This window comes from Eumetopias jubatus, unplaced genomic scaffold (genome assembly GCF_037043125.1).
Source record: "Eumetopias jubatus isolate StellerSeaLion01/CBP00866 unplaced genomic scaffold, mEumJub1_p1.0 scaffold_15, whole genome shotgun sequence".
Classification (NCBI taxonomy): Eukaryota; Metazoa; Chordata; class Mammalia; order Carnivora; family Otariidae; genus Eumetopias; species Eumetopias jubatus.
Window position 1 is genome coordinate 44,835,475 of NW_028274821.1, and position 24,628 is coordinate 44,860,102.

A 24,628-nucleotide genomic window follows, 5' to 3' on the forward strand; every position below is an offset into this window, starting at 1 on the left:
TTCCCATACGTTTATGGCATTGAGACTGCAATGAAAGGTGTTCGGAGGGCACAACGTGAAAGCAAACCATGAAACAGAGTGCTTGCACCCCCAGCGCGGAGCCTGGCCCAGGCCAGGGCTGCTCCCCCTCATGTTGCAACCAGGCTGCGGGGTCTCTGCTCGGTTGCGGGCTGTCTCCGAGCCCCCCAGACCCTCCCTGTGTGAAACTGTTGGTGATAGCTAAGAAGGGTCAGAGGGAGGATGGTTGAGGCCAAAGACGCTGGTGGGGGAGCACTGTCTGATGCCGTGTGCACAGGCTTAGAAAGAGCCTGTGGTCCAGAAGCGAATGGCCCACACCAGGGCCCCCATCACCCGTACACGCCAGTTGGCCTGGTACTTATTCCACACTGCCCACACTTGCCCTTCTGTCCAATCAGGGGGGAAAGTCACCCTCTAGGTATGCTGTCCAGTTAAGAAAACGCCAACAAATCCCATGTGTGCTTTATCACTTTCACCTAGCTCCGCCTATGCGAGGACAAGGGGCAGCCTACCTGTTTGCGCTGGTCTCCTTCCTGCCCCGCTCACACACAGCATAGTAAGCTATAATAAAGCAATAATGAAATTATCAAATGCTGTAGGTGAAGAAGATGGGAGGAGGGTCGTCAGTGGACAAGGGGTTTCAGGAAAGGTGAAGGAGACAAGAGACAGATGGGAGAATGAAGACTGACAAGTGCAGAAGGAGAAGCCGCAGCTTCAAACAAAACTGTCCCGAGAGAGCTAGAGCTGATAGGGAGCAGGTGTGCAAGACAGAGCCCGGCCGGGGTTTGGGGTTGGAAACACCAGCTACCGTAGAAAGCAGGGGGACAAATGGGGCTAACAATGGGGATGGCAGCTCCACCCTCCAGCCCTGGCCAGGCCTAAGATCTTAGAGCCAAGCCAAGAAAGGGAGGTTCTTCCTTCAAGACATTGACCCTTGTGAACATGCAACAAGTAACAGAATGCAGGGTCCTTTAACCTGTTCTTAGTGCTGTGTTTATACCCTAACTGGGAGGCAAAGTAGAGAGGAGGTTCCTGATCACCAAAAAATGAGAGTGATGTGCTAGGGCCTTGACTCATGCAGGTGGCCCACTGTCCAGCGCCCCAGGGGATAGGACCTGCCCTGGCCACATAGGGGCTGCCCTGTGCACGGCACAGACAGGGAGTGGGATCTCATCCCATATCCATGGCACCATATGGTTTGGGCACCATACCTCAAACCAGCAAACCATGTCCAACCAGCGCAGGGCTTCCACACCAACAAATCTCACTAGCTGCAGCCCATTGGCCCATCGGCCACACTGGGAGACTCTGCTTTCCTCTGATAACACAGAGTTTGGAGGTGCCTGGGTGGCTCAGTCGGTTAAGGGTCTGCCTTTGGCTCAAGTCATGATCTCAGGGTCCTGGGATCGAGTCCCCCATCAGGCTCCTTGCTCAGCAGGGAGTCTGCTTCTCCCTCTCCCTCTGCCCCTTCCCCCCTGCTTGTGTGCTCTCTCTCAAATAAATAAAATCTTTAAAAAAAAAAAAAAAAAAGAGTTGGCCATCTTTGGCTTCAAAAGTCCTATGCCTGTTTTCTTCCCCAGAACCTCATCCCCAGAGCATACCGAGTTCTCCCCTGGAGCAGGTTCCCTGCTTGGCCATAAGACGTGTTCTCTCTTTGCTCTCTAATAATTTTTCTTTCTTAATGTGCATAAAGCTTTGAGACGCTGGACTGTGGTAGGTGATGAAGCTCCCACTTCATTCTCACAAGTGAAAAATTATACAATATAAATTATAAATTTGTCCATATTTTCTGGAGAAGACCACGTGTTTGAAGTCCTGCATCGCCAGGGTTTGTCAAACACAATCCTATCAGGTGCTAGAGCAGTGCGCTCACGTGTGTGCAGGTGACTTAATAGAGCTGTTTCCCACAAACTCTTACATGGAAGCCGGATACACAGAAGTGATTAACAAGAAGCCCCTGTTTCCCTCCTCCTGGCCCCAGTTACATCTGAAAATGCCATTTCCAGAGAGCACAGGGAGCAACCCCAACTCAGAAAAACTAAAAACTATATGGGGAAAAAAAGTGAGTATTTTCCTTGGTAAATTAGGCCAAATAGAACACATGAGCAGTCCTGCTTACCTTCACACTTGTAAACAGTGGCCAATAAAATCATGAGTAGATTCAGCAAGGCAGAAGTCAGCAGCCCTCTTCATCATCCTCATCATCCTCACCTATACCTAAATGAGAGCTCACCATTAGCCAGGGCTAAGTGATTGACATATATTCTATCGTTGACACCAACAATGAAGCCATGGGGCCACTACTGCTATTATTCACATTTTAAAGAAGTTGACCAAGGTCTCCTAGCCAATGGGTGACAAGGGCCAGAAAGCAAGCCCAGGTCTGCTGGACTTTCTCCTTACACATATGTTGCTAACCACTGGGTTCCACTAGCCCCTGTAATAGCTACCTGTATCCCCTTTATGTAGTTTGTGTTTCCTGTATTTTTCACTGTATTAACCACTTTCATAATAAGAAGGATATTTTGAGACCAAAAAAGGACAGGTAGTAGGAGAGAGCAGATTCCTTAATTCTGGGAGAAGTTGGCAAGGTAGGGATGCCCTAAGTGGCTCATCTGGCCTGGGGTCACCCTGGAGGCCACCCCTACATGGCACAAAGGAAGGACTCAAAGGAAATCCCTCACCCCAAGAGGGCTAGCACTCTTTAATCAGCCAGGTCCATCCATCCTTCTTCAGTTTCTTTGTACTCATCAGAAACATTAGAAAAGCTTATCGGTCTTGATATACTGAGCACCACCCTATAACTACACTGAGAAGGGGGAGAGAGAAGCAGGAAGTATAAGCAAATTAAAATTCCCAATCTACCAAAACAGACCATGTCTAAAATCCATAAGTTAACCAACAATAGTAAATGCATAGGACTTAGGAATATAAAGGAAAATATTAGCAGAAACAGATAAAAATAATTTTAAATTCTTCTATGGGGAAGCCATAACAGGGGAGGCCAAGGTGCTGGAGCCTAAGAGATTGTTGCAATCTTATAAGCATTTAGCACTATGTGGCTTTTCAAGTCAACTGCCAGTATTTCTCTGATTTATAAAACTTATGAAATAAAAGTAATAAAACCTACCCTCCTTAGTGGTCTTCGTTAGCTTAACGCACTCCAGGAAGGAGCTCAGACAGAGAAAATGTGGTTTGATGTGCTGGTGGAGCCATGCGATCTGGGACACAGCAGATAGGAGGTACCTGGCCCCATGGGAAGAGCACTGGATCTTGAATCTGACGCCTGGCTTCCAATCTTGACCTTGGTGCTCTCCATGATGTGTGGCCTTGGGCACAACCTGCATAACTTCCCTCAGCCTCTCTACCCCACAGAGGCAGGTATCCAGACCCCATATAAGCAACAAGAGTATTAAATGATTTTGATCCCAACCCAGTGATACAAACCAACCTCATAGGGAGGCTGCAAGGCACGGGGACCTGAGAGGTCTGGGCCAGGTAAGGAAGAGCCTTGGAAAGACAGGACCCCAGATAAAAGACACGGGTTTCTCACCCATGAGCCAGGCACTGAACCTAAACCCAGCTCTACAAACTTGAGCTGAAATTTCCTCCTTCACACACCATTCCTAAGTTTTTTAAGACCATGGAGTAGATTTGGGGTTCTGTGGACTCAGAAGGGAGGTGAGTGTCCCTGGTGTCAGCCCGCATCGCTCTGAGTGAGGTTCACCCACATCGTGAACCCATCTGACCTGGCATAGGTCCTCTTGGACAAAATCTTTCCTCAATTCTTTCCAATTAAAAATTTTTTTTAAATCACCGAATTACTTAGCCTTAGAATCAAGCCTTTGACCCAAAAGAGAAACCTCCAGCCCTTTCTCCAGGGCAGGGTCCAAATCATCACTATGTCAAGCTTTGTCACAAGTCTGGTAACAGCTGTTATTTCAGGAAAAGCAGATCTAGCCTTCTAAGAACCAGCCCAGCATACAGCAATTTTTTCAGGCTTCAAGTACTTAGAGAGCCCACAGTTTCTGCTCACAGCCCAGGGGGAGCCTGCCAACTACCCGGTTGCCAAGGGTCCCTTTGCCTCCCCCTCGCCCTGGAATCAGAGCCAGCACTGGTTTGGGGGTAAGAGAGACCTGGCAAGTCCATGTTCCCCTGGGACTGCCATAGGATCTCTTTCTCCCCTCTCCCCTTCCTGTGCCTAAAAAGACCCAAGCCCCATTCAGACAGCACTATTCTTGCCAGTATGTCATGGTGTGAAAAGGTAGAAAGATGCCCCGTAAAGCAGCCCTGGGCAGAGCGAACACAAAATTCCAGACTGAGTTCAAAGCACTCCCATGAGTACTGGAGTGCAATGGGGGCTGTAGTCTGAAACCTCCCCAAAGGTCCCAAGGAACACAATCCATTCTCTGCATAGACAGCACATGGGGGTGAACACATAGACCTACAGATTCATTCCCCCCAAAATAAAGTTTATTCTTTAGCACTTCATACTTGGCAAGGGTTAATTACAATGTCAATTCATACAATGATTAAATTAATAAAATAGTTCTGGTTCAAAGAAGAACCCTTGAGACCAGCTTTGATTCCATCAGCACAAGGTAAGGGACCCAAGTGGTGGAGGCAGCAGAGGGAGGGTTAAGGGGAATACTTAGCCAGTGATTAAATGTCATTTTCCTTGAGTCAAGCGATTCTCATTTTATTCAAGTGTCCTGGAAATGATGATGAAGACTTTTTTTTTTCCATTTTGGGGAATTCTTTTTTGCCAATGAATAACTCTCAATCATCCACTTTTAAAAGTATTGTGCAATTTCTAAGTAACGACTTTTCAAAATCAGGCTGACACCGCCAACTCCTGCTGGTTGGGGTTTTCCGAATCACCTACAGAAAGACGGCTGCCCTGCAGAGAACCTGTCTGGGAAACTGGCCTGTATATCCTGTGCCCCAAAGCATCCGTTTCCTCAAAGATGTAGCCAGGGGGCTCAGCGTAGGAAGCCAGGCACCTGCCCATATCCTTGGGAGTATAGCTGATATTGTATGTGGTCTGGCCCTCCACAGGGATATTTCCTTGGGAGCTGGCCCAGGGACGCTTACAACTTTTGGTATTGATGGGTGGGTGGGGCACATAGTGGGCCCGAGTTGTGGTCAGACAATCCAAGGGCTCGGTGGGAATGTTCAGCTGGGGAACAGGCTTGACTAGTTCCAGGCGCATGCCAGGCCACTGTTTATAGTCGTCCTTGGTGGTAGTGGAGCCTTCAAAGCGGCCACCCTTCTTGACTGAGAGCACTGGTCGGCAGGACTGAGCTGGGGCACCATTAGGCTTTGTGTAATGGGCCTGCACTGTTGTCAGAAGGTCCATCTTTTCTTCAGGAGGGACATAAGTGACAGGAATTTTGGAGAACATCTGGGGTGTTGGCCAAGCTTGGTACTTATCTCGAAATTCAGTGGCGTTAGAGAAAGGTGTGTCTAAACCACAGGGCCTGGCTACAGGTTTCAAGCTCTTGGCTGGCTCTCCCATCAGGCCCCGGTAGGATTCTTTGTGGGTAGTAAGACTTTCAAAGGGGATTTCACAGGGTCTGAACTTCTCTGCTTCATACACAAAGCGCTTCTCCATAGGGTGGGCCACGTAGCTCATCTTGTAGTTAGTCAGATCCTCCAGGGGTATGTTACAGAGCTTGGGCATGGCCAGAGGCTTATAGCTCATGGTGTTCACTCGGCCCTTTACAGAATAGTCATCCTGGTGTGTAGTTCTACTATCAAACTTGGTCAATGCTGGCTGGCAGTGGTGTTCTGGACGAAGGAGCTCTCGTCTTGGTTGGTTCCAGGGTAAGTAATCAGCTGAAAATAAAACGATAGTGGTAATTACTTTAAATCAAGTCCACTTAACCTACATGTATTCTAAGGGGCCCAAAAACCTTAAACCAGTCTCCAATGAGGTCATCCTTGAGACAAAGGAAGAATAGAGTAGATCTCTTCCACTACCTCAACCAAGGGCTTAATATTTCAACTTTATGGTATTTGCAAGTTACTATGCAGAACAGATAAATTTACAGGAGTCTCATCATAACCCACAATGCTACATGCAGGGATTTTAGAGGGTCCACAGCTGTGGAAGGATCTAGGAATTTGATTCCAGCTGAGGAGTGCAACCACTGGTGTACCTTGATCCAAGAACAGTTCTGTTCCTCTATGGGGAAGGGGCCCTCTCTGAATCAGCACAGAGTGGGAAGATGAGCATGGTGAGACAGGCGATTCACAACCCACTGCTGGTGGGCCACCAGCCAGACCAAGCAGATCTCCCTTCTCATCCGTGGGGTGACCATGATTATATCTCTATAACCCACACATTTAATCCACATAAATCAAATATGCTGCCCCAAGGGAATGAAGGCATTGTATTGGGTGGAGAGAGAATAGCAGCTGCCACGTGCATAGAGTTTATCATGTGATAGGCAATATTCTAAAACTTTCTATATTAACTTATTTAATCTTCAGACAGGCCTAATCAGGTGGGTGCTTTCAATATGCCCATTTTATAGATGCAGAAAGAGAGGCACAGAGAACTTAGGGAACTTGCCCAAGGTCGCTTGGCTAGAAGTGAAAAAGCATGGCTGCAAATCCAGGTCCAGAATCCATGCACTGGACCTAATCCATTACCTGGTTCTGACAATCAAGGAACACTGACTATGTACCAGCTAACTGTCCTCAGGGATTTCCATACATGACCTTGTTTCATCTTACAATAATTCTTTGTATGGTGTAATTATCTCTATTTTACCAATTTCCAAGATCAGGTCTCAGAGAGCCTAAGAAACTTTTCTAAAAGTCATATGGCTAGGGAATTAAGAGTTGGAATCTAAACCATACAGTTGACTCCAAAGTCATGCTCTTCCCACAGCCTCTATTACAGCTAGGAGCACAATATATCTAGAGAGAATGAAGGTTAAAGGAAAGACTAATGAAATATAATCAGAGAATATTTGCCGAAGAAGAATTTCAGAATGCTTGAAGAATGAAAAGAATAGGCCAACCATATGTAGGGGATATCTGTCTTAAGAGGAACCTTTGCTTGGGGACTGGCAGGGCCATGATAATAAGAGGCCTGCACCCAAAGGAAATCTGCCCTAAAGATGGCCTCCATGCATCCTGAGGAGCAAGTTTTGTCCTCAAATTGCACTATAGGATGCTTTTAAAGTAACTTCCCCACACAAATCCTAGGGGCAGCTTTGAAACTAAAAATCTAGGTGAGAGGAGCACCTGGGTGGCTCAGTTGGTTAAGCAACTGCCTGTGGCTCAGGTCATGATCCTGGAGTCCCGGGGTCGAGTCCCACATCGGGCTCTCTGCTCAGCAGGGAGTCTGCTTCTCCCTCTGACTCTCCCCCTTCTCATGCTCTCTCTCTCTCATTCTCTCTCTCTCTCAAATAAATAAATACATAAATGAAATCTTTTTAAAAAAAAAATCTAGGTGAGAAGAATAGGATAGCAAACCATACCATTCAAACACCTTGATAATGCTTCCATTCTTTTCATAATACTGGGCTCACACCCAAGTCCTACATTGCCCCCACTGTGTCCGTCAATTACCAGATCTAAAGTAACCAATATGAAATCCTAGTGAACCCTCTGAATCCACAGGGAATTCTCCTGCTTACAGCTTTACAAAGAGTTAAGAACAAAAGCAGCTTCTCAGGAGACTTGGTTATATATAGCCAATACCAGTGGAGTCCACAGGCACACTTTTTAAAAACACTTTTTAAAAACACTTTTACTGAAATATAATCTGTATAACACAAAATGGGTGCACCATCTTACATTTTTTAATTATGCAATAACTTTTACAGAACTGGGCAACCATCACCAAAATCCAGTTATAGAACATTTCTGCCCCAAAAATATTGATCAAGCCCATCTGCAATTAATCTTTACTCCCATTACCAGACAACCATTCTATCTGCTCTTGGTCTCTATAGCTCTCTTTTCTGGACATTTTATATAAATAGAATTACACAATATATAGTGTTTTGCATTTGGCTTTTTTTCATGGAACATAATTGAGATTCATCCCTGTTGTAGCATGTATCAGTTCACTCCTTTTATTGCTGAATAGTATTACATTATATGGATATACCAAATTCTGCTTACCCATTCATCGACTGATGAATATTTGGGTTGTTTCTATTTGTTGACTATTAGGAAAATTTCTCCTATGAACATTCGTGGTCAAGTCTTTGTATGGATATATATTTCATGTCTTTTAGGTAGATACCAAGAGCAGAATGGCTAGGTTATATGGCAAATATATGTTTAACTTTTTAAGATAGTACAAACTTTCCAAAGTAGACGTACCATTTTACATTCTCACCAGCAATTTGTGAAAGTTCTAATTCCTCCATACCTTCACCAACACTTTTTTTTTAATTATAGACACTGTAGTAGGTGTTTAGTGGCATCCCATTACAGTTTACTTTACATTTCCCCAATAACTCATGATGGCAATAAAAAGAAACATCGAGTTAAACAAAAGGAGCAGACACAGGAATATGTCCCAAATGAAAGAACTAGACAAAGCCACACACACAAAAAAAGAGCTAAACAAAACAGAGATAAGCAATATGCTAGATACTCAATGGACCCGAGAGAAGAGTTTTCAGTGAGAACTTAAAAAAGAGACAGGAAATATAAAAAAGAACCAGTCACAACGGAATACATAACTGAAATTAAAAATACACCACAAGGGAATCAACAGCAGATTCAAGGATGCAGAAAAATGGGTCAATAATCTGGAAGACAGGATAATGAAAGCAACCAAGGCAAAGAGAAAAAAGAATATTTAAAAATGAGAAAAGATTGGGGCGCCTGGGTGGCTCAGTTGGTCGAGCAACTGCCTTCAGCTCAGGTCATGATCCTGGAGTCCCGGGATCAAGTCCCGCATCGGGCTCCCTGCTCGGCGGGGAGTCTGCTTCTCCCTCTGACCCTCCCCCCTCTCATGTGCTCTCTCTCTCTCTCATTCTCGCTTTCTCAAATAAATAAATAATCTTTAAATAAATAAATAAATAAATAAATAAATAATAAATAAATAAAAATGAGAATAGGTTAAGGGATATCTGCAACATCATCAAGCATAATAACATTCACACTATAGAGGCCCCAGAAGAAAGAGACGTAAGGGGGGCAGAAAACCTCTTTGAAGAAATAATAGCTGAAAGTTTTCCTAGTGTATGGAATGAAACAGACAGCCAAGATCCAGGAGGCACAGAGAGCACCTAACAAGATGAACCAAGGAGATCCACACCTAGACATATAATAATTAAAGTCGCAAAGGTTAAGATAAAGAGAGAATCTTAAGAGCAGACGGAGAAAACAGTTACATACAAGGGAATCCCCATAAGGTTGTGAGCTGACTTTTCAGCAGAAACTTTGCAGGCCAGACTGGCATGATATTCAAGGTGCTGAAAGGAAAAACCTACAACCAAGAACATTCTACCCAGCAAGGCTATCATTCAGAATTGGAGGAGAGAAAGAATTTCCCAAACAAACAAAAGTTAAGAATTCATCACCGCTAAACTAGACTTACAAGAAATGTTAAAGTGACTTTTTTTTTTTTTAAGATTTAACTTATTTCTTTGACAGAGAGAGACATAGCAAGAGAGGGAACACAAGCAGGGGGAGTGGGAGACGGAGCAGCAGGCTCCCCGCCGAGCAGGGAGCCCGATGCAGGGCTCGATCCCAGGACTACCTGAGCCGAAGGTAGATGCTTAATGGCTGAGCCACCCAGGCGCCCCTAAAGTGACTTCTTTAAGTGGAAAGAAAGTCCCACAACTAGAAGAAAATTGTGAAAGGAAAAAATTTCACAAGTGAAAGGAAACATATAGTAAAGGTAGTAGATTAATCACTTATGATGCCAGTATGGAGGTTAAAACACAAAAGTAGTAAGACCAGTTATATCTACAAAAATTAGTCAAGGGACACACAAAAAGATGTAAAATATGACATCAGGTACACAAAATGTAGATGGGGAGGAAAAATTAGTGCCTTTAGAATGTATTTAACCTTAAGCAATCACCAACTTAAAATAGACCTATAGACTGCCATACACATAGGAGGTTGTATATGAACCCAATGGTAACCATAAACCAAAAACTTATAATACACAAAAAATAAAGAGAAAGGAATCCAAGCATAGTATTAAAGAAAGAAAGCCAACAAACCACAAGGGAAGAGAACAAACCACAAGAAAAGAAGAAAGGAACAGAGATAAACTAAAAAAACAACCAGAAAATAATTAACAAAATGGCACTAAGTAGAGTCCAGGACCACCACACGGATTCACAGGTGAATTCCACCAAACAGTTAAAGAAGAGTTAATACCTATTCTCCTCAAACTACTCCAAAAAAATAGAAGAGGAAGGAAAGCTTCCAAATACATTCTATGAGGCATTACCCTGATACCAAAACCAGACGAAGACACTATGAAAAAAGAGAACTACAGGCCAATATCCCTGATGAACATAAGTACAAATATCCTCAACAAAATATTAGCAAACCACATTCAAAAATACATAAAAGGAGACTAATGAATCACAGACATGTACCCCTGAAACAAATAATAATCTGTTAGGGGTGCCTGGGTGGCTCAGTTGGTTAGGCGACTGCCTTCGGCTCAGGTCATGATCCTGGAGTCCTGGGATCGAGTCCCGCATCGGGCTCCCGGCTCAGCGGGGAGCCTGCTTCTCCCTCTGACCTTCTCCCCTCTCATGCTGTTTCTCTCTCTCTCTCTCTAATAAATAAATAAAATCTTTAAAAAATAATAATATGTTAATAAAAAATTAAAAATAAAATACAAAATCATAAAGTGGTGCTTTCAACATTGGGAAAAAAATACATAAAAGGATCATTCACCATGATCAACTGGGATTTATTCCAAGGATGCAAGGAAGATTCAATATTCATAAATCAGTCAACATAAGCACATCAACAAATAGAATAAAAACCATATAATCATCTCAATAGATGTAAAAAAAAAAAGCATTTGACAAAATTCAATATCCATTCATGATTAAAAAAACAACAAAGTGGGTTTAGAGGGAACACTCTTCAACATAATAAAGGCTATATATGAAAAACCCACGGTTAACAACATCCTCAAGGATGAAAAACTCAGAGCTTTACCTCCAAGATCAGGAACAAGACAAGGATGTCCATTCTTTCCACTTTTATTCAACATAGTACTGCAAGCCCTAGCCCCAGCAATCAGACATCCAAATCAAATTAGCAAGGAAGAAGTTGCCACTATTTCCAGGTGACATAATACTATAGAGAAAACCCTAAAGATTCCACCAAAAGACTACTAGAATAAATGAATTCAGTAGTTATAGAATACAAAATTAATACACAGAAATCAGTTGTGTTTCTGTACAGTAGTAAGAAAGTAGCAAAAAGGGGCATCTGAGTGACTCAGTAGGTTAAGCGTCTGCCTTTGGCTCAGGTCATGATCCCAGGGTCCTGGGCTCGAGCCCTGCATCAGGCTCTCTGCTCAGCTGGGAGGCTGCTTCTCTCTCTCTCCCTCTGCCCCTCCCCACCACTTATTCTCTCTCTCTCTCAAATAAATAAAATCTTTTTTAAAAAGTAGCAAAAAGAAAAATTAAAACAATTTTATTTACAAGTGTGCCAAAAATAATAAAATACCTAAAAATAAACTTAACTAAGGAGACAAAAGACCCGTACTCTGAAAACCATAAAATACTGATGAAAGAAATTAATGACACAAGTGGAAAGATATTCCATGGACTGGAAGAATTAATATTGTTAAGATCTCTATATTACCCAAAGCAATCTACAGATTCAGTGCAATCCCTATCAAAATACCAATAGCATTTTTCACAGAACTAGAACAAATAATCCTACAATCTGTAGGCAACCACAATACAAACCCAAACAGCCAAAGCAACATTGAGAAGGAATAGAGGTATCACAATCCCAGATTTCAAGACATACTACAAATCTATAGTAGTCAAAACAGTACGGTACTGGCACAAAAATAGACTCACAGATCAATGGGCAGAATTCAGAGCCTAGAAATAGACATATACATATATGATCAATTAATCTATGACAAAGGAAGAATATGCAATGGGAAAAAGACATTCTCTTCAATAAATGGTGCTGGAAAACCTGGGTAACTACATGCAAAACAATGAAACTAGACCACTTTCTTAAACCATATACAAATAAATCAAAATAGTTTAAAAACCAAAATGTGACATCTCAAACCATAAAACTTCTAAAATATAGGCAGTAACCTCTCGGACAAATTTAGGATGATTTTTCTGGATCTGTCTCCTTCTGCAAGGGAAACAAAATCAAAAAAACTATTGGGACTACATCAAACTAAAAAGCTTTTGTACAGCAAAGGAAACCATCAGTAAGAGGAAAAGGTGACATACTGAATGGGAGAAGATATTTGCAAATCATATATCTGATAAGGGACTACTATCCAAAATATATAAAGAACTCCTACAACTCAATAGCTAAAAAACACAACTCAATTTTAAAATGGGGAGAGGATCTTAATAGACATTTTCCAAACAAGACATATAGATGGCCAGCAGACACATGAAAAGTTGCTCAACATCACTAATCATTAGGGAAATGCAAATTAAAACCATAATAAGGTATTACCTCAGACCAGTCAGAATGGCTAGTATCAAAAATACAAGAAAAACCAAATGTTGGTGAGGATATAGAGAAAAGGGAGCCCTCATACACTGTTGGTGGGAACTTAACCAAGTTAAATAAATTGGTGCAGCCACTCTGGAAGACAGTATGGAAGTTCCTCAAAATTTTTTAAATAGAAATATCATATGATCCAATAATTCCACTACTAGGTATTTACCCAAAGAAAATAAAAACATTGGGGCACCTGGGCGGCTCAGTTGGTTAAGCATCTGCCTTCAGCTTGGGTTGTGATCCCAGGATCCTAGGATCAAGCCCCACATCGGGCCCTCTGCTCAGTGGGGAGCCTACTTCTCCCTCTCCCTCCCTGCTCCCCCTGCTTGTGCTCTGTCAAATGAATAAATAAAATCTTTCAAAAAATAAAAACAAAAACACTAATTTGAAAAGATATATGAATCCCTCTGTTTACTGCAGCATTACTTACAATAGCCAAGATATGGAAGCAACCCAAGTGTTTACTTATAGATGAATGAATAAAGATGTGTTATATGTACACAATGGAATATTACCCGTAAAAAGAATGAAATCTTGCCATGCATAACAACATGCATCGACCTAGAGGATATTACACTAAGTGAAATAAGTCAGACAGAGAAAGACCGATACCATATGATTTCACATGTATGTGGAATCTAAAAAACAAAACGAACAACAACAACAATCAGACTCTTAAATACAAAGAACTGGTGGTTGCCAAAAGGGTAATGGAGGCTGGGCAAAATGGGTGAAGGAGACTAAGAAATACAAACTTGCACTTATGAGTCACAGGGATGAAAAGTATAGCATAGGGAAGAGAGTCTATAATGTGTAATATACTTACCATGATGAGCATTTTATAATGTATGTAATTGTTGAATCACTATGTTATACACCTGAAACCAATTTATTATATGCCAACTATATATTTCAACTGACATTTTTAAAATTTTAAAAGTAACAAACAATGTTGAATATCTCTGCATGTGCTTATTAGCCATTCATATGTCCTTCTTTGGTAAAATGTCTTCTCAAGTCATTTGCCCATTTTTTTTAATTGTCATCTTACTATTGAGTTATGAGTTATTTGCATATTCTGGATAAAAGTCCTATACCAGATAAGTGATTTGTAAGTATTTTTTCCTATTTATTACTTATAGTCTCATTTTCTTAATGGTGTCTTTTGAAGCACACAGTTTTATTTTTTTTTAAGATGAATTTTTTTTCCTATGTCTTAGTCTAAAAGGTTTATAGTTTTAGCTCTTCTATCTAGGTCTCTGATCCTTTCTGATTTTTGAGTATGATGTGAGGTAAAGATCTAAGTTCATCTTTTTGTATGTGGATCTTCAATTTTTCCAGCATCATTTGACAAAATGACAAAATTTTAGCTATTCTGGTTTATTTCAATTTAATATATAAAATTTGGGATCAGCTTTCCAATTTCTGGGGGTAAAAAACAGTCTTTTGGGACTTTGATAGAAACAGCATTGAATCTTTAGATCAGTTTGGGAGCGACTCTATCTTAATAGTATTGGGTTTTTTTTTTCATGGTCTTATTTTTTTTAATTTTTTTATTATGTTATGTTAATAGTATTGTATCTTCTAACCCATGTACATGGATTGTCTCACCATCTATTTAGATATTTCTCTCTGCACTGTTTTCGAAGTTCAGTGTACAAGTCTTACACTTCTTTTTCAAAAATTATCCCAAATATTTTATTAATTTTGAAGCTATTAAAGAGAACTTTTTCTTAATTTCATTTTCAGATTGTCAATTTTAATATATAGAAATATATATTATACATACTTGGCTGAACTTATGTATTCATTCTAGTAGTTCTCTGTGAATTCCTTAGGATTATCTGCATACAGGATTATGTTGTCTGAGAATAAAGACAGTTTTGTGTCTTCCTAACTTAGATGCTTTTTTTTATTCTTCTTGCACTGTGTACTGGCTATAACCTCCCATACAATGTTCAATGGAAGGGGAAGGAGCAGACAGCTAGACTGGTTCCCAGTCTTAGGGAGGAAAGTGCTCAGTCTTTCTGCATTAAGTATGATATGAGCTATAGGGTTTTCTGTGGATACCCTTTAGCAGGCTGAGGAAGTTTCCTTCTAATGGTAGCTTGTTGAGAGCTTTTATGGTTATCAGATATTGTCAAATGTTTTCTCTGTGTCTACTAATCATGTGGCTTTGTCTTTTACTTTATAAATGTGGTATATTAATTTATTTTCTGATGTTAAAACAACCTTGATACAATCCTTGCAGTTTTATAATTATTGGTTGTTTTTTAAAATAGAAAAAAGTAGACATTTACCTACATAACTACCTTTACCAGTGCTCTTTATTTCCTTATGTGGATTTGTGTTACCATTTAGTATTAATCCAGCCCAAAGGACTTCCTTTTTATTTCCTGTAAGGCAAGTCAGCTAGTCTATCTTGGAATGTCCTTATTTTCTCTTAATTTTTGAAACATAATCTTTTACTAGTTATAGAATCCTTGGTTGACAGTTTGTTCCTTTCTGTACTTTGACTAGGCCATCTCGCTGCCTTCAGTCCTCCACTGTTTCTGACGAAAATTTAGTTGTTATTGTCATTTCCCTGTACAAGTATTTTTTTCTCTTTTGCTTCTTTCCAAATCTTTGGCTTTGGCTTCCAACAGTTTAACTATTATGTGACTAAGTATGGATCTCTGTTTATTCTATTTGGACAACGCTTCTTGGATATATAGATTAATATTTCTTCTGCCTTTTTCTTCTTCTGGGGTTCCCATCATGAGTATGTCGTACAGTTGATGATATCCCACAAGTCTGAGTTTCTTTCTTAATTTTTTCCTGTTCTTCAGATTGGGTAATATTTATTGATTTATCCCCATTTTCACTGATTCTTTCTTCTGCCAGTTCAAATCTAGTGTTAAGTCCCTATAACTATTTTGTTATTGTTCTTTCAATTACAGTGTTTTCATTTAATTTTTATGGCTTCCTTTTATTGGTATTCTCTGATAGGAAACTGTTGTAATATTTTTATTTCTTTGAACATGGTTTCCTGGAGTGCCTCGGTGGCTCAGTCGGTTAAGCATCCAACTTTTTTTTTTTTTTAAGATTTTATTTATTTGAGCGAGAGAGACAGAGAAAGCATGAGCAGGGGGAGGAGCAAAGGAGGATGGAGAAGCAGACTCCCCACTGAGCAGGGAGCCAAATGCAAGGCTTGATCCCGGGACTCCAGGATCATGACCTGAGCCAAAGGCAGATGCTTGCTTAACCGACTGAGCCACCCAGGCACCCCTAAGCATCTAACTCTTGATTTCAGCTCAGGTCATGATCTCAGGGTCATAAGATCAAGCCCCACATTAGGCTCTGTGCTGTGTGTGGAGTCTGCTTAAGATTCTCTTTCCCTCTCTTCTGCCCCCCAATCCTACCCCCCACCCCTCCCCTCAGTCTCACACATTCGTGCACATGGTCTCTCTCTAAAAAAATTAATAAATAAGAAATAAACATTGTTTTGTTTTTCTTTGAGCATATTTATAATAAGTACTTAGAAATAGTCTGCTAGGTCTAATATCTGGGCCTCTTCGGAGGTAGTTTTTATTTACTGCTTTGTTTCCCTATTCATGGATTACATTTCCCTGTTTCTTTTTATACCTTATAAGTTTTTGCTACGAACTCACCATTTCAGATAATATACTAGTTCCCACCCCCACTGCAAGCTGTTTTTGCTGTTTAGTGACTTGCCTGCAGTAATTCTATGGAGTCTTTTCTCCCCAGCAGTGTGTGACAATTGATGTTTTGTTTAGTTTCTTCTTTTAATTGTTTTTAAGCCAAGATTCCTGAAAGTCACCCTGTGTTAGCATCATTTAGCCAATGATTATCAAAAGTTATGCTTAAACACCTAAAACCAGTAAGGCTTCCATCCCTTTGCTAATGAATGTGTGTGTGGGTTAGGGAACAGAGTCAAAGATCAGACCGTTTACAACTCTGCCTTGGCTTTTAGTTTCTTCCAGGATTTCTCACGTCTCCTCTGTACCTGGACCAGGCATCATCTTCAACCAGGATGATGAGTAGATCACTAGCCCTGTCTCTTATCTCTCTTGAGCCTGTATACTACCTTGCCCATATGCAGTCTTCTAGGCCATAAGGACCATGTATGAGTTTATCAAGGCCTTTCCTATTCTCTGGATCTGCTTGTTGGATTTCTGGCTGGTCTGCTGCCTACCCCCAACTAATTCTGCAGTTGTCCTCACTGTGATTTTTGCTACTGGGATCACTATTGCTTTTATTGAAACCTCTGGGTATGTACCCTACTCCAAATCAAGTTAGCTCAGACTAGCAGCAGAGCTGCTGGTTTTCACAGCCCAGCCTACCCAGGCAGAACCACCACACAGATCAAACTTGGGAGGAGGGGTGATGGAGTGAGTCCCAAGATAAAACGCCACAAACTCTGACTTTTTATAATGATGGCTTAGCAGTTTTTCTTGAATAAATGCTTCTCAATTTGTTGTGTGCCTTTAGTTGATTTCCAGAGCCCTAAAATGGTTGGTTTTTATTGTCTTGTCCACTTTTATTGTTGCTTTTTAGGAAGAGGATTTAGTGAGCTCCTCACTCAACCCCTCCAGAAGTCCTGACATCCCCACCCCCCAGGGCACACTTTTAAGTTTATTTTAGGCCAATAATACTACCAACCATTTATTTTAAATTGGCCTCATTTTAATTGAAAATCTAATCTTTCTCTGAGAGCCATTAATGGCTCTATCAGCATCTTGAAAGCATTACGGGGCCTTAGAGGGAACCATCTAGCTGAATATAAACCACATGTTTCCCTCTCAGACTTCAGCCCTCACTACAATGGGGGCATCTACCTGTAGATGCCTACACACTGCCTCAAGGTGCCTGGGGCTGGGGGAGGACAGGACTCTTCTGGCCCTCTTCTGTGATGGATCAAGTGTTAAGAAAACAGGTTCCGGGCGCCTGGGTGGCTCAGTCATTAAGCATCTGCCTTCGGCTCAGGTCATGGTCCCAGGGTCCTGGGATCGAGTCCCACATCGGGCTCCCTGCTCTGCGGGAAGCCTGCTTCTCCGTCTCCTACTCCCCCTGTTGTGTTCCTGCTCTTGCTATGTCTCTGTCAAATAAATAAAATCTTTAAAAAAAAAAAAAAAAAACAGGTTCCTAGGCTGAAAGTTGCCTCATGTGATTTCTGATACCCAACAATACAGTCAAAACCATGTTATTATCCAACCTCCTAACTTCCTTCACCCAACATGTATTAAAAAAAAACCTGCATTGGACCCTAAAAACCTCAGAATTCCACATGACAAACTATGTACATGCCTGAAAAGCCGTCAGTAAAGCCCCTCAGGGCCAGGGTGTCATGTGGGTAATTGGCAAGAATCTCTTTAGAAGGGATTGCATTCAATAATATGTCTTTAAAAAAAACTTAGCTAAACCTAAAGCTGAGCATCAAGTAATTACACTTTCAATCTTTCCAATTGCACAGTGTTTTAAAAATGTCAAAATTACAACCAAATGCTGCTGGAGCATATTTAATGGTTTTCTGGACCCCACTAAAGGTGCTGACCATAATAGAAGAAAAAAGTTTGCATATTTTTCCTGTAGAACTACAGTAAGAGGAACATAGAGACACAGCTGGCACCTGTTGAAATACACACATTTAATGACCTTGGACTTTGGTTTTTCTTCTCCTTTGGGAGGAGAATCAATGTATGTCCATAAAACCATGAAGGTTGCTATGGAAAGGCCTTCCTAAGGAAGCAAATGTCCACAAGAGACAGACAAGTCATGGAAAGGTGATACACCAAGTGATAAGGCAAGGGTGTGGTCCCCTCACACAATGCATGAGGTTTTGCAGGACCGACCCAAGGGGAGAGTAAATGTCCTGGGTCTTCCCTGAGCTTCACTCCTGCTTTTAGCCAGGACCCACAGAATAATAGGCTGGGTGGGGGTTTGCATAAATCTAATGTCAAACTGTGTCACCTGGAGCCTTGTAAACAATGGTCCAGACTACTCATTTATTTCCTCTCTAAACATACCTTTGTTGTGCCATCCCCTGTGCTAAATGATGGGAATACATATGTTGGGCTATCAAGGCCCACTTTTGTAAGCCACTATCTCATAGGGAAGTAATGCAACAAATAAACCATTTCTCACTCCCAGACCTCTCTCTGTATCTAGGGCAAAGTGGGAAGGGGGAATTGAGCTGAGCAGGCAGTTGTACTGAAGAGCCTCTAACTCCACGAAGATTCATAAATCAAGGGGACCATAAGGAGCATGTGAAGGAAAGGAGAGTTTGTAGCTGGACATACCCTACCAGAGTCCCTGCTCCTTCTCCCATCAGCGATAAGGGCTCCCTCTACTTTTGTGCCTCCTTCCTACCTTTTTAGGGTCCATGGCACCCCTTTTCTTGCCTTCTGTAAACACTAGATGGAAAGGCAGATGAAGGAGTCCTGTAGAGGCCAGAATGCACCTGGTTGTAATGACTCCTTTGTAAAGCATCTACTACAGTGCCTGCCTTATGGCTGGCAAAGAAAAAGACAGATCCCTGCCATCTTAGAGATTATAGCCTGGCCGAGGAGACAAATGTTAAGCAAAAAAAAAAAAAAAAAAAAAAAAAAAAATTACCCATTGAATTACAAAACAGGATTACAAGGCACTCTTAGGGCATCTAATAGGATGTATATAGTCTGGTATAGGGGAAGGTCTAGAAAGGCTTCAAAGGGTGTGATATTTCTGCTGCTCATTGAAGGAGGAGTGCTAGACAAAGGAAGGGTGGAGGGCTCTATAAAGTAGCAGCAGCATGTGCAACATGCCCTGAGACAGAAAAGAAATGCAGGAAAGGAACTGAAAGGTCTTGTGGCCAGAGCAGAGGGGCACCAGGAGGAGGCACCAGAATCTGCAAGGTACCTGAGGAGATGGTAAAGATTTGGGATTTTATCCTAAGAACCACAGTATTTGAGGAGTTTAAACAGAGAAGGGGTCAGATCACACTGCCATTTTTAAAAGATCTCCCTGGTTCCTTTCTGTGGAAAATGGATAAAAGCAGACAAGACTGGAGACATGCTCAGGTATACACTCAGGTGTAGACATGGAGAAGGCAGGATTTGGGTTTTGCTGGCAGGTAGCACAAAAGGACAGAAGAGAGAGGGAATAAAAGATGGGCTGCCATGATATACCAGAGAATAGGCTACATGGGGCACAGACACAGGAGGGATTGATGTGGAGATGGAAGGTTAAGGCCCCAGTGGACAAGGGATCCCAATGAGGCCAAAAACTGTCTTGGTGGAAATAGTTAAGAGAGCAAGCTGGGAGCACTGGATATTGGGGTGCATAAAGGAGTAGCCATTTCAGGGTATGACAGTGTCCAAAATGCAGCCTGGCAGAAGGTGACTATGGAAGAGAAAGATACTAAAGATGAGGTGGCAAAATGACAAGGGTCCAGGGTCTTAGAAGAAGCAGAGAAGCTCGGCCATGTGTGTTGTCTTTGGAATGATAGATTTAGAGCCCCTAGAAGGGCTTCGGGAGGATTCCTACATTCCCGCAAGCCTCCCTACCTCCACTTGCCTAAACGTCTGGCCTGACTAAATAAAAGCAACTATTAGCACATTTAGGGATCCACAAACATGTGACACGAACAGTTGAACATATATTCCTAGGGCAACCATGTGCCCATGTGCAACAGAAGCAGAAGAGTTAGAGATTACAAACTGGCCTCCAACCCCATGGTTTGTGCCCCACAGACTGACCGCCACGCTGCTTTCACTGTCCCAGCACCCCATATCCCATCCCTCCCACAGGACTATTAAGTCACTGCAGATCATTATGCTTCCTTCACAGCTCCTAGTACCATGCCTGGGATGTAACAGATGCTCAATAAAGAATGAACCAGGGCGCCTGGGTGGCTCAGTTGGTTAAGCATCTCATTCTTGGTTTCGGCTCAGGCCATGATCTCGTGGGTTGTGAGATGGAGCTCTATGTCAGATTCCCCATACAGCATGGAGTCTCTTGAGATTCTCTCCCTCTGCCCCTCCCCATGCCCCTCTCTCAAATAAATACATAAATAAATCTTTTTTAAAAAGAATGAATCAATCCCTTTTATATGAAGTACAAAACTAGTAAAACTAATGTATGGTGTTAAAAGTCAGCATAATGGTTCTATCCTAGATGGGATCAATGTCCTATTTCTTGATCAGAGCACTGTTTACAGGAATGTGTTCACTCAAAATTCATTGGCCTGTATAATTAAGATTTGTACGTTTTTCTGTATGTACATTAGGTTTCCATAATTTTTTAAATGGATGAATGAATCAATTACTCAATCAGCAATGGAAACTAACTTAAACTTGACTTAAACCTGAAACACTTCCCCAATGTAAAATTCTAACAGCAAGTTAAGGCAAGGGTTGGCACATCTTTTCTATAAAAGACCAGATATTAAATGTCTTGGGCCTTCCAGGCCATAGAGTCTCCATCACAACCACTTGGATTCACTGCTCTAGCACCGAAGCAGCCAAAGTAGTTTGGATAGTGTGCAAACAAATGAGTGTGGCCATGCTCCAACAAAATGTACTTATGAATGCCAAAGTTTGAACATCAAGTAATTTTCACATTTCCTAAAATAATAGTCTGATTTTTTTAATCATTTGAAAATTTAAAAACCATTCTTAGCTCTCCAGCCCTACAATAATAGGCTGCAGACCAGATTTGGCCCGCAGGATGTAGTACCCCCGACCCCTGCACTCCGAGGGTGTACATGCAAAACCCATTTCTTGGCCGACATACAGGCTCAGCCTATCCTTCCCCAACCTGCCCCTCAAGCACTCTCCCACCTTTGTAAGTAGGCAGACACTCCATCTTGTCACCACATGGGTATTTACTGTCCCGAGGCTTGATGGGGTCCATTCGACAGACAGAGTAGGGGTTATAATCTTGTTTATACGTTGTGAGCAGATCCATGTTCTCTTCACTTGGGACGAACTGGTCGGGCTGATAGAGCTTCACTGGTAACACTTTGTGGGGCCCAAAATCTCTCCTGAGAGGAAAATAAGCATACACCATTGACCCAGGAGAAGTCTCCTAAGGGTTTCCATTAAACCCAATTCTACAAATGTTTGCTGTGAAGTCATCTTCTACTCTCCCCCCCAACTGCTCTTCCAACCTCTGTTGCCCATTTTTCCAAAAGGCACCACCATTCCCCTCTCTCTCACCCAAGTCAGACCCCCAGAGGCCTGCGTGGACCCACCCCATCACGGCTTCAGATAATCACTTACCAAGGGCAGCCCCCGCCCCCATCTCATTGGTTTGTCTTTCCCCCTTGGTTCAGACCCGGACCATTTCTCACTTGGCTCATGGGACAATTTACCACCTGGACATCCTGCTGCATTTCCCACTTCTACGTCAATCCCCATAGTGTGGCCAGAGTAAACTCTCTGAAATGAGGTCACAAAATGGGATCATTTCACTCCCCACCTGAAAACTCTCCCAGATAAAACCAGACTTTCTAGCATGGCATACAAGCTTTCCCGGACCTGCCTCTGCCTTCCTCCCCAGCCTCAAATCCCACCTCCACCCCTGGCCCACGCTCCACTCCAACCACACTGAACCACTCAGAAGGTCTCGCTTCTGTGCCTGCCCTTTCCACCTTCTCTCCCTCCAGTCACTTGACTGGTGAGCTAACTTTTATTTTTCAGGTACCACCCACCACCTCCTCTTCCGTGCTCTCAGTAGCTTCTCCTGCAGATACTGAGCTCCTTCCTCTACTTGACCCTAGAGAAAACCTAGAGGGCAGAAAAGCACAATAAATGGAGTCGCAGAGTCTTTCATTTCTCAGCTCTCTGGCATCAGGGTTTCCATTATTTCAGGGAGTATGAAACCAAAAGGTCAGAAAAAGCATGATGGTCTTCAACTAGATAGGAAGCACTCCCTTCCCAGAACATCCTACAGCTCCAGAGATGCCAAGATGCTAAGTGCACCATCACCAGGAATGATCCTGGCAAAACCAGGGCTCAGCTTGGGCTCGCACTGTCTGCCAGGGCAGTCTTGACTCCCCACTACTCAATGCAAACTCTTTTAAGCAAACATTTCCCCCCAAGGGTTTCTGATTTACACAACAGCCTGTTTTTGCTTGGAACCCATTTATCCAACTGGACAAGTGGAAGGGAGATTTTCCCTGACGGTGCTTGCCAAAACAACCTTGCCAAGGGAAGGGGGAGGTTTCCGGACAGGAAAACATCAGGCCCAAACACCAATAAAACCTACTTCCCGGCCAAAATCTGGAGCAGCATTACTGAGCCATGCTTGAATAACAAAGGTAACACGCTCCACTGTAACCTGTCTTGCATGAATTATACACGATTGTGAATAAACCCAAGCTAGGACCTGAAAGTGCTTGGTGGGATGGGAGGAGGGAGGTAGGAAGCAGGAGAATTGGTCTCTCTAGGGCTCTAAGGGGGAAATGGGAGATGCTTCAGTTGAACTCCCAGTACCTCCCTCTGTGTAGATTTAAAAATATCTCTCAGCAGCAGTTATAGAGTCTTCAGCCTGGGCTCCCTTCCCAAGGGCCCCATGTTGGCAAATAGTAAGAGGAAGCAGAGTGACCTGATGCATCTGGAAGCTGACTCTGTATAAAATGGGGCTTATGGAGGGAAGAGGCTAAACAAGAAGCCAAGGGTCAGTTCCATATTTCTACTCTTTTTAGTGTACAAGTACCTCATGCTGGTGTCTGTTTAATACTTAGCCAACTGCAGCAGGGAATGAGAAGTGGCAGCCCTAGGCTGCAGAGCTGCAAAATGGCCTTTGTCAGAAAGTGTGCTTCCAAAGGGGAGGTGAACTCTCCTCACTCCAAAAAGAGGTGTAACAGCCTGAGACCACACATCCCCACATAAACCCAAGTTCGTTGATGGCAACCCAAGGGGTCAGCCCTCTTCACTTGCAAGAAGGAGTGGCAAGAGATATCTAGGGCAAGCAAAGAACAGAGCTGAATGTCCAAGCTGCCCCATGGAGCACTCCCAACCCCAAAGCAGCCAGGAGTGATTTCCAGTCACAGGCCCACCATGTTTTGGGACCCTTCGCACAGAGACATCCTCTTCTGCCATTATTTTAGTTAGGGAACCAACTCCTCCCTCAGAGAGGCTGTCAGAACCTTCCTTCAAGGGCTGCCAAGCTCAATGACAATGAAAACATGCTTAATGCCTTTATTTCCTGCTGTTTCCACAGGAAAAGAACAGATAAATGCCAAGCAAACTCACCAGCTCATGAGCTATCCTGAAGTCAGTTACTCAAACACAAAAACTGATACAGCAAAATCCTTGCTCACTGTATTTAGGGAATGAAAATGTTAGCTGAATCTCCTTCTCTGGTACAAAATTCAAGTTCCTTTGCGAAAGTACACCTAGGGTTGTATTTACTGATCAGCTATAACTAAGCAAAGGATCTTTGCAGGAGTTGGGGGTGGGGGAGTGATCTACTTCTGAAAAGTGGCAAAGTTTTAAGTTTAAAGTGTAATTCACTTATACCCCACCCAAAAGTATTTACTGTGGCTGAAGAGTGAATTTGATCAAGACTGGGGGTTATATGCAACTGATGAATAATTGAACACTACATCTGAAACTAATGATTTACTATATGATGGCTAATTGAATTTAAATTAAAAAAAGTGAATTAGGTCAGAATATATGTGTTTCCTCATTATGTTTTTATGCTGAGGACATTCACTGAAATTTACCATTAACCACAACATAACTACATGTCCCCAATCTCACATAATCTAACAGCTTTTAAGGTCATGTAAGAGAAAAGTATTTTCTTCTTCCCAGAAATTGCTCAAATTTAGTTTTTGGTTTTTTTTAAGAACACATACCTTTCTTCCTGTGTTACATTCCCTACCAAGTGCCTG

General features: G+C 42.3%; 1 protein-coding gene across 1 annotated transcript in view; it reads right to left on the reverse strand.

The window, feature by feature from the left end:
* Positions 1–4,852: 4,852 nt before the first annotated feature.
* SAXO1 (stabilizer of axonemal microtubules 1) overlaps positions 4,853–24,628 on the reverse strand; it is a 32,804-nt gene continuing 13,028 nt past the window's right edge. Inside the window, exons 2-3 of the mRNA XM_028107301.2 lie at positions 21,564–21,766; positions 4,853–5,856 (exon numbers count right to left, since the gene is read on the reverse strand). Of these exons, the coding sequence (XP_027963102.2) occupies positions 4,853–5,856; positions 21,564–21,766 (1,207 nt within the window). The remainder of the gene's footprint in view (positions 5,857–21,563; positions 21,767–24,628) is intronic.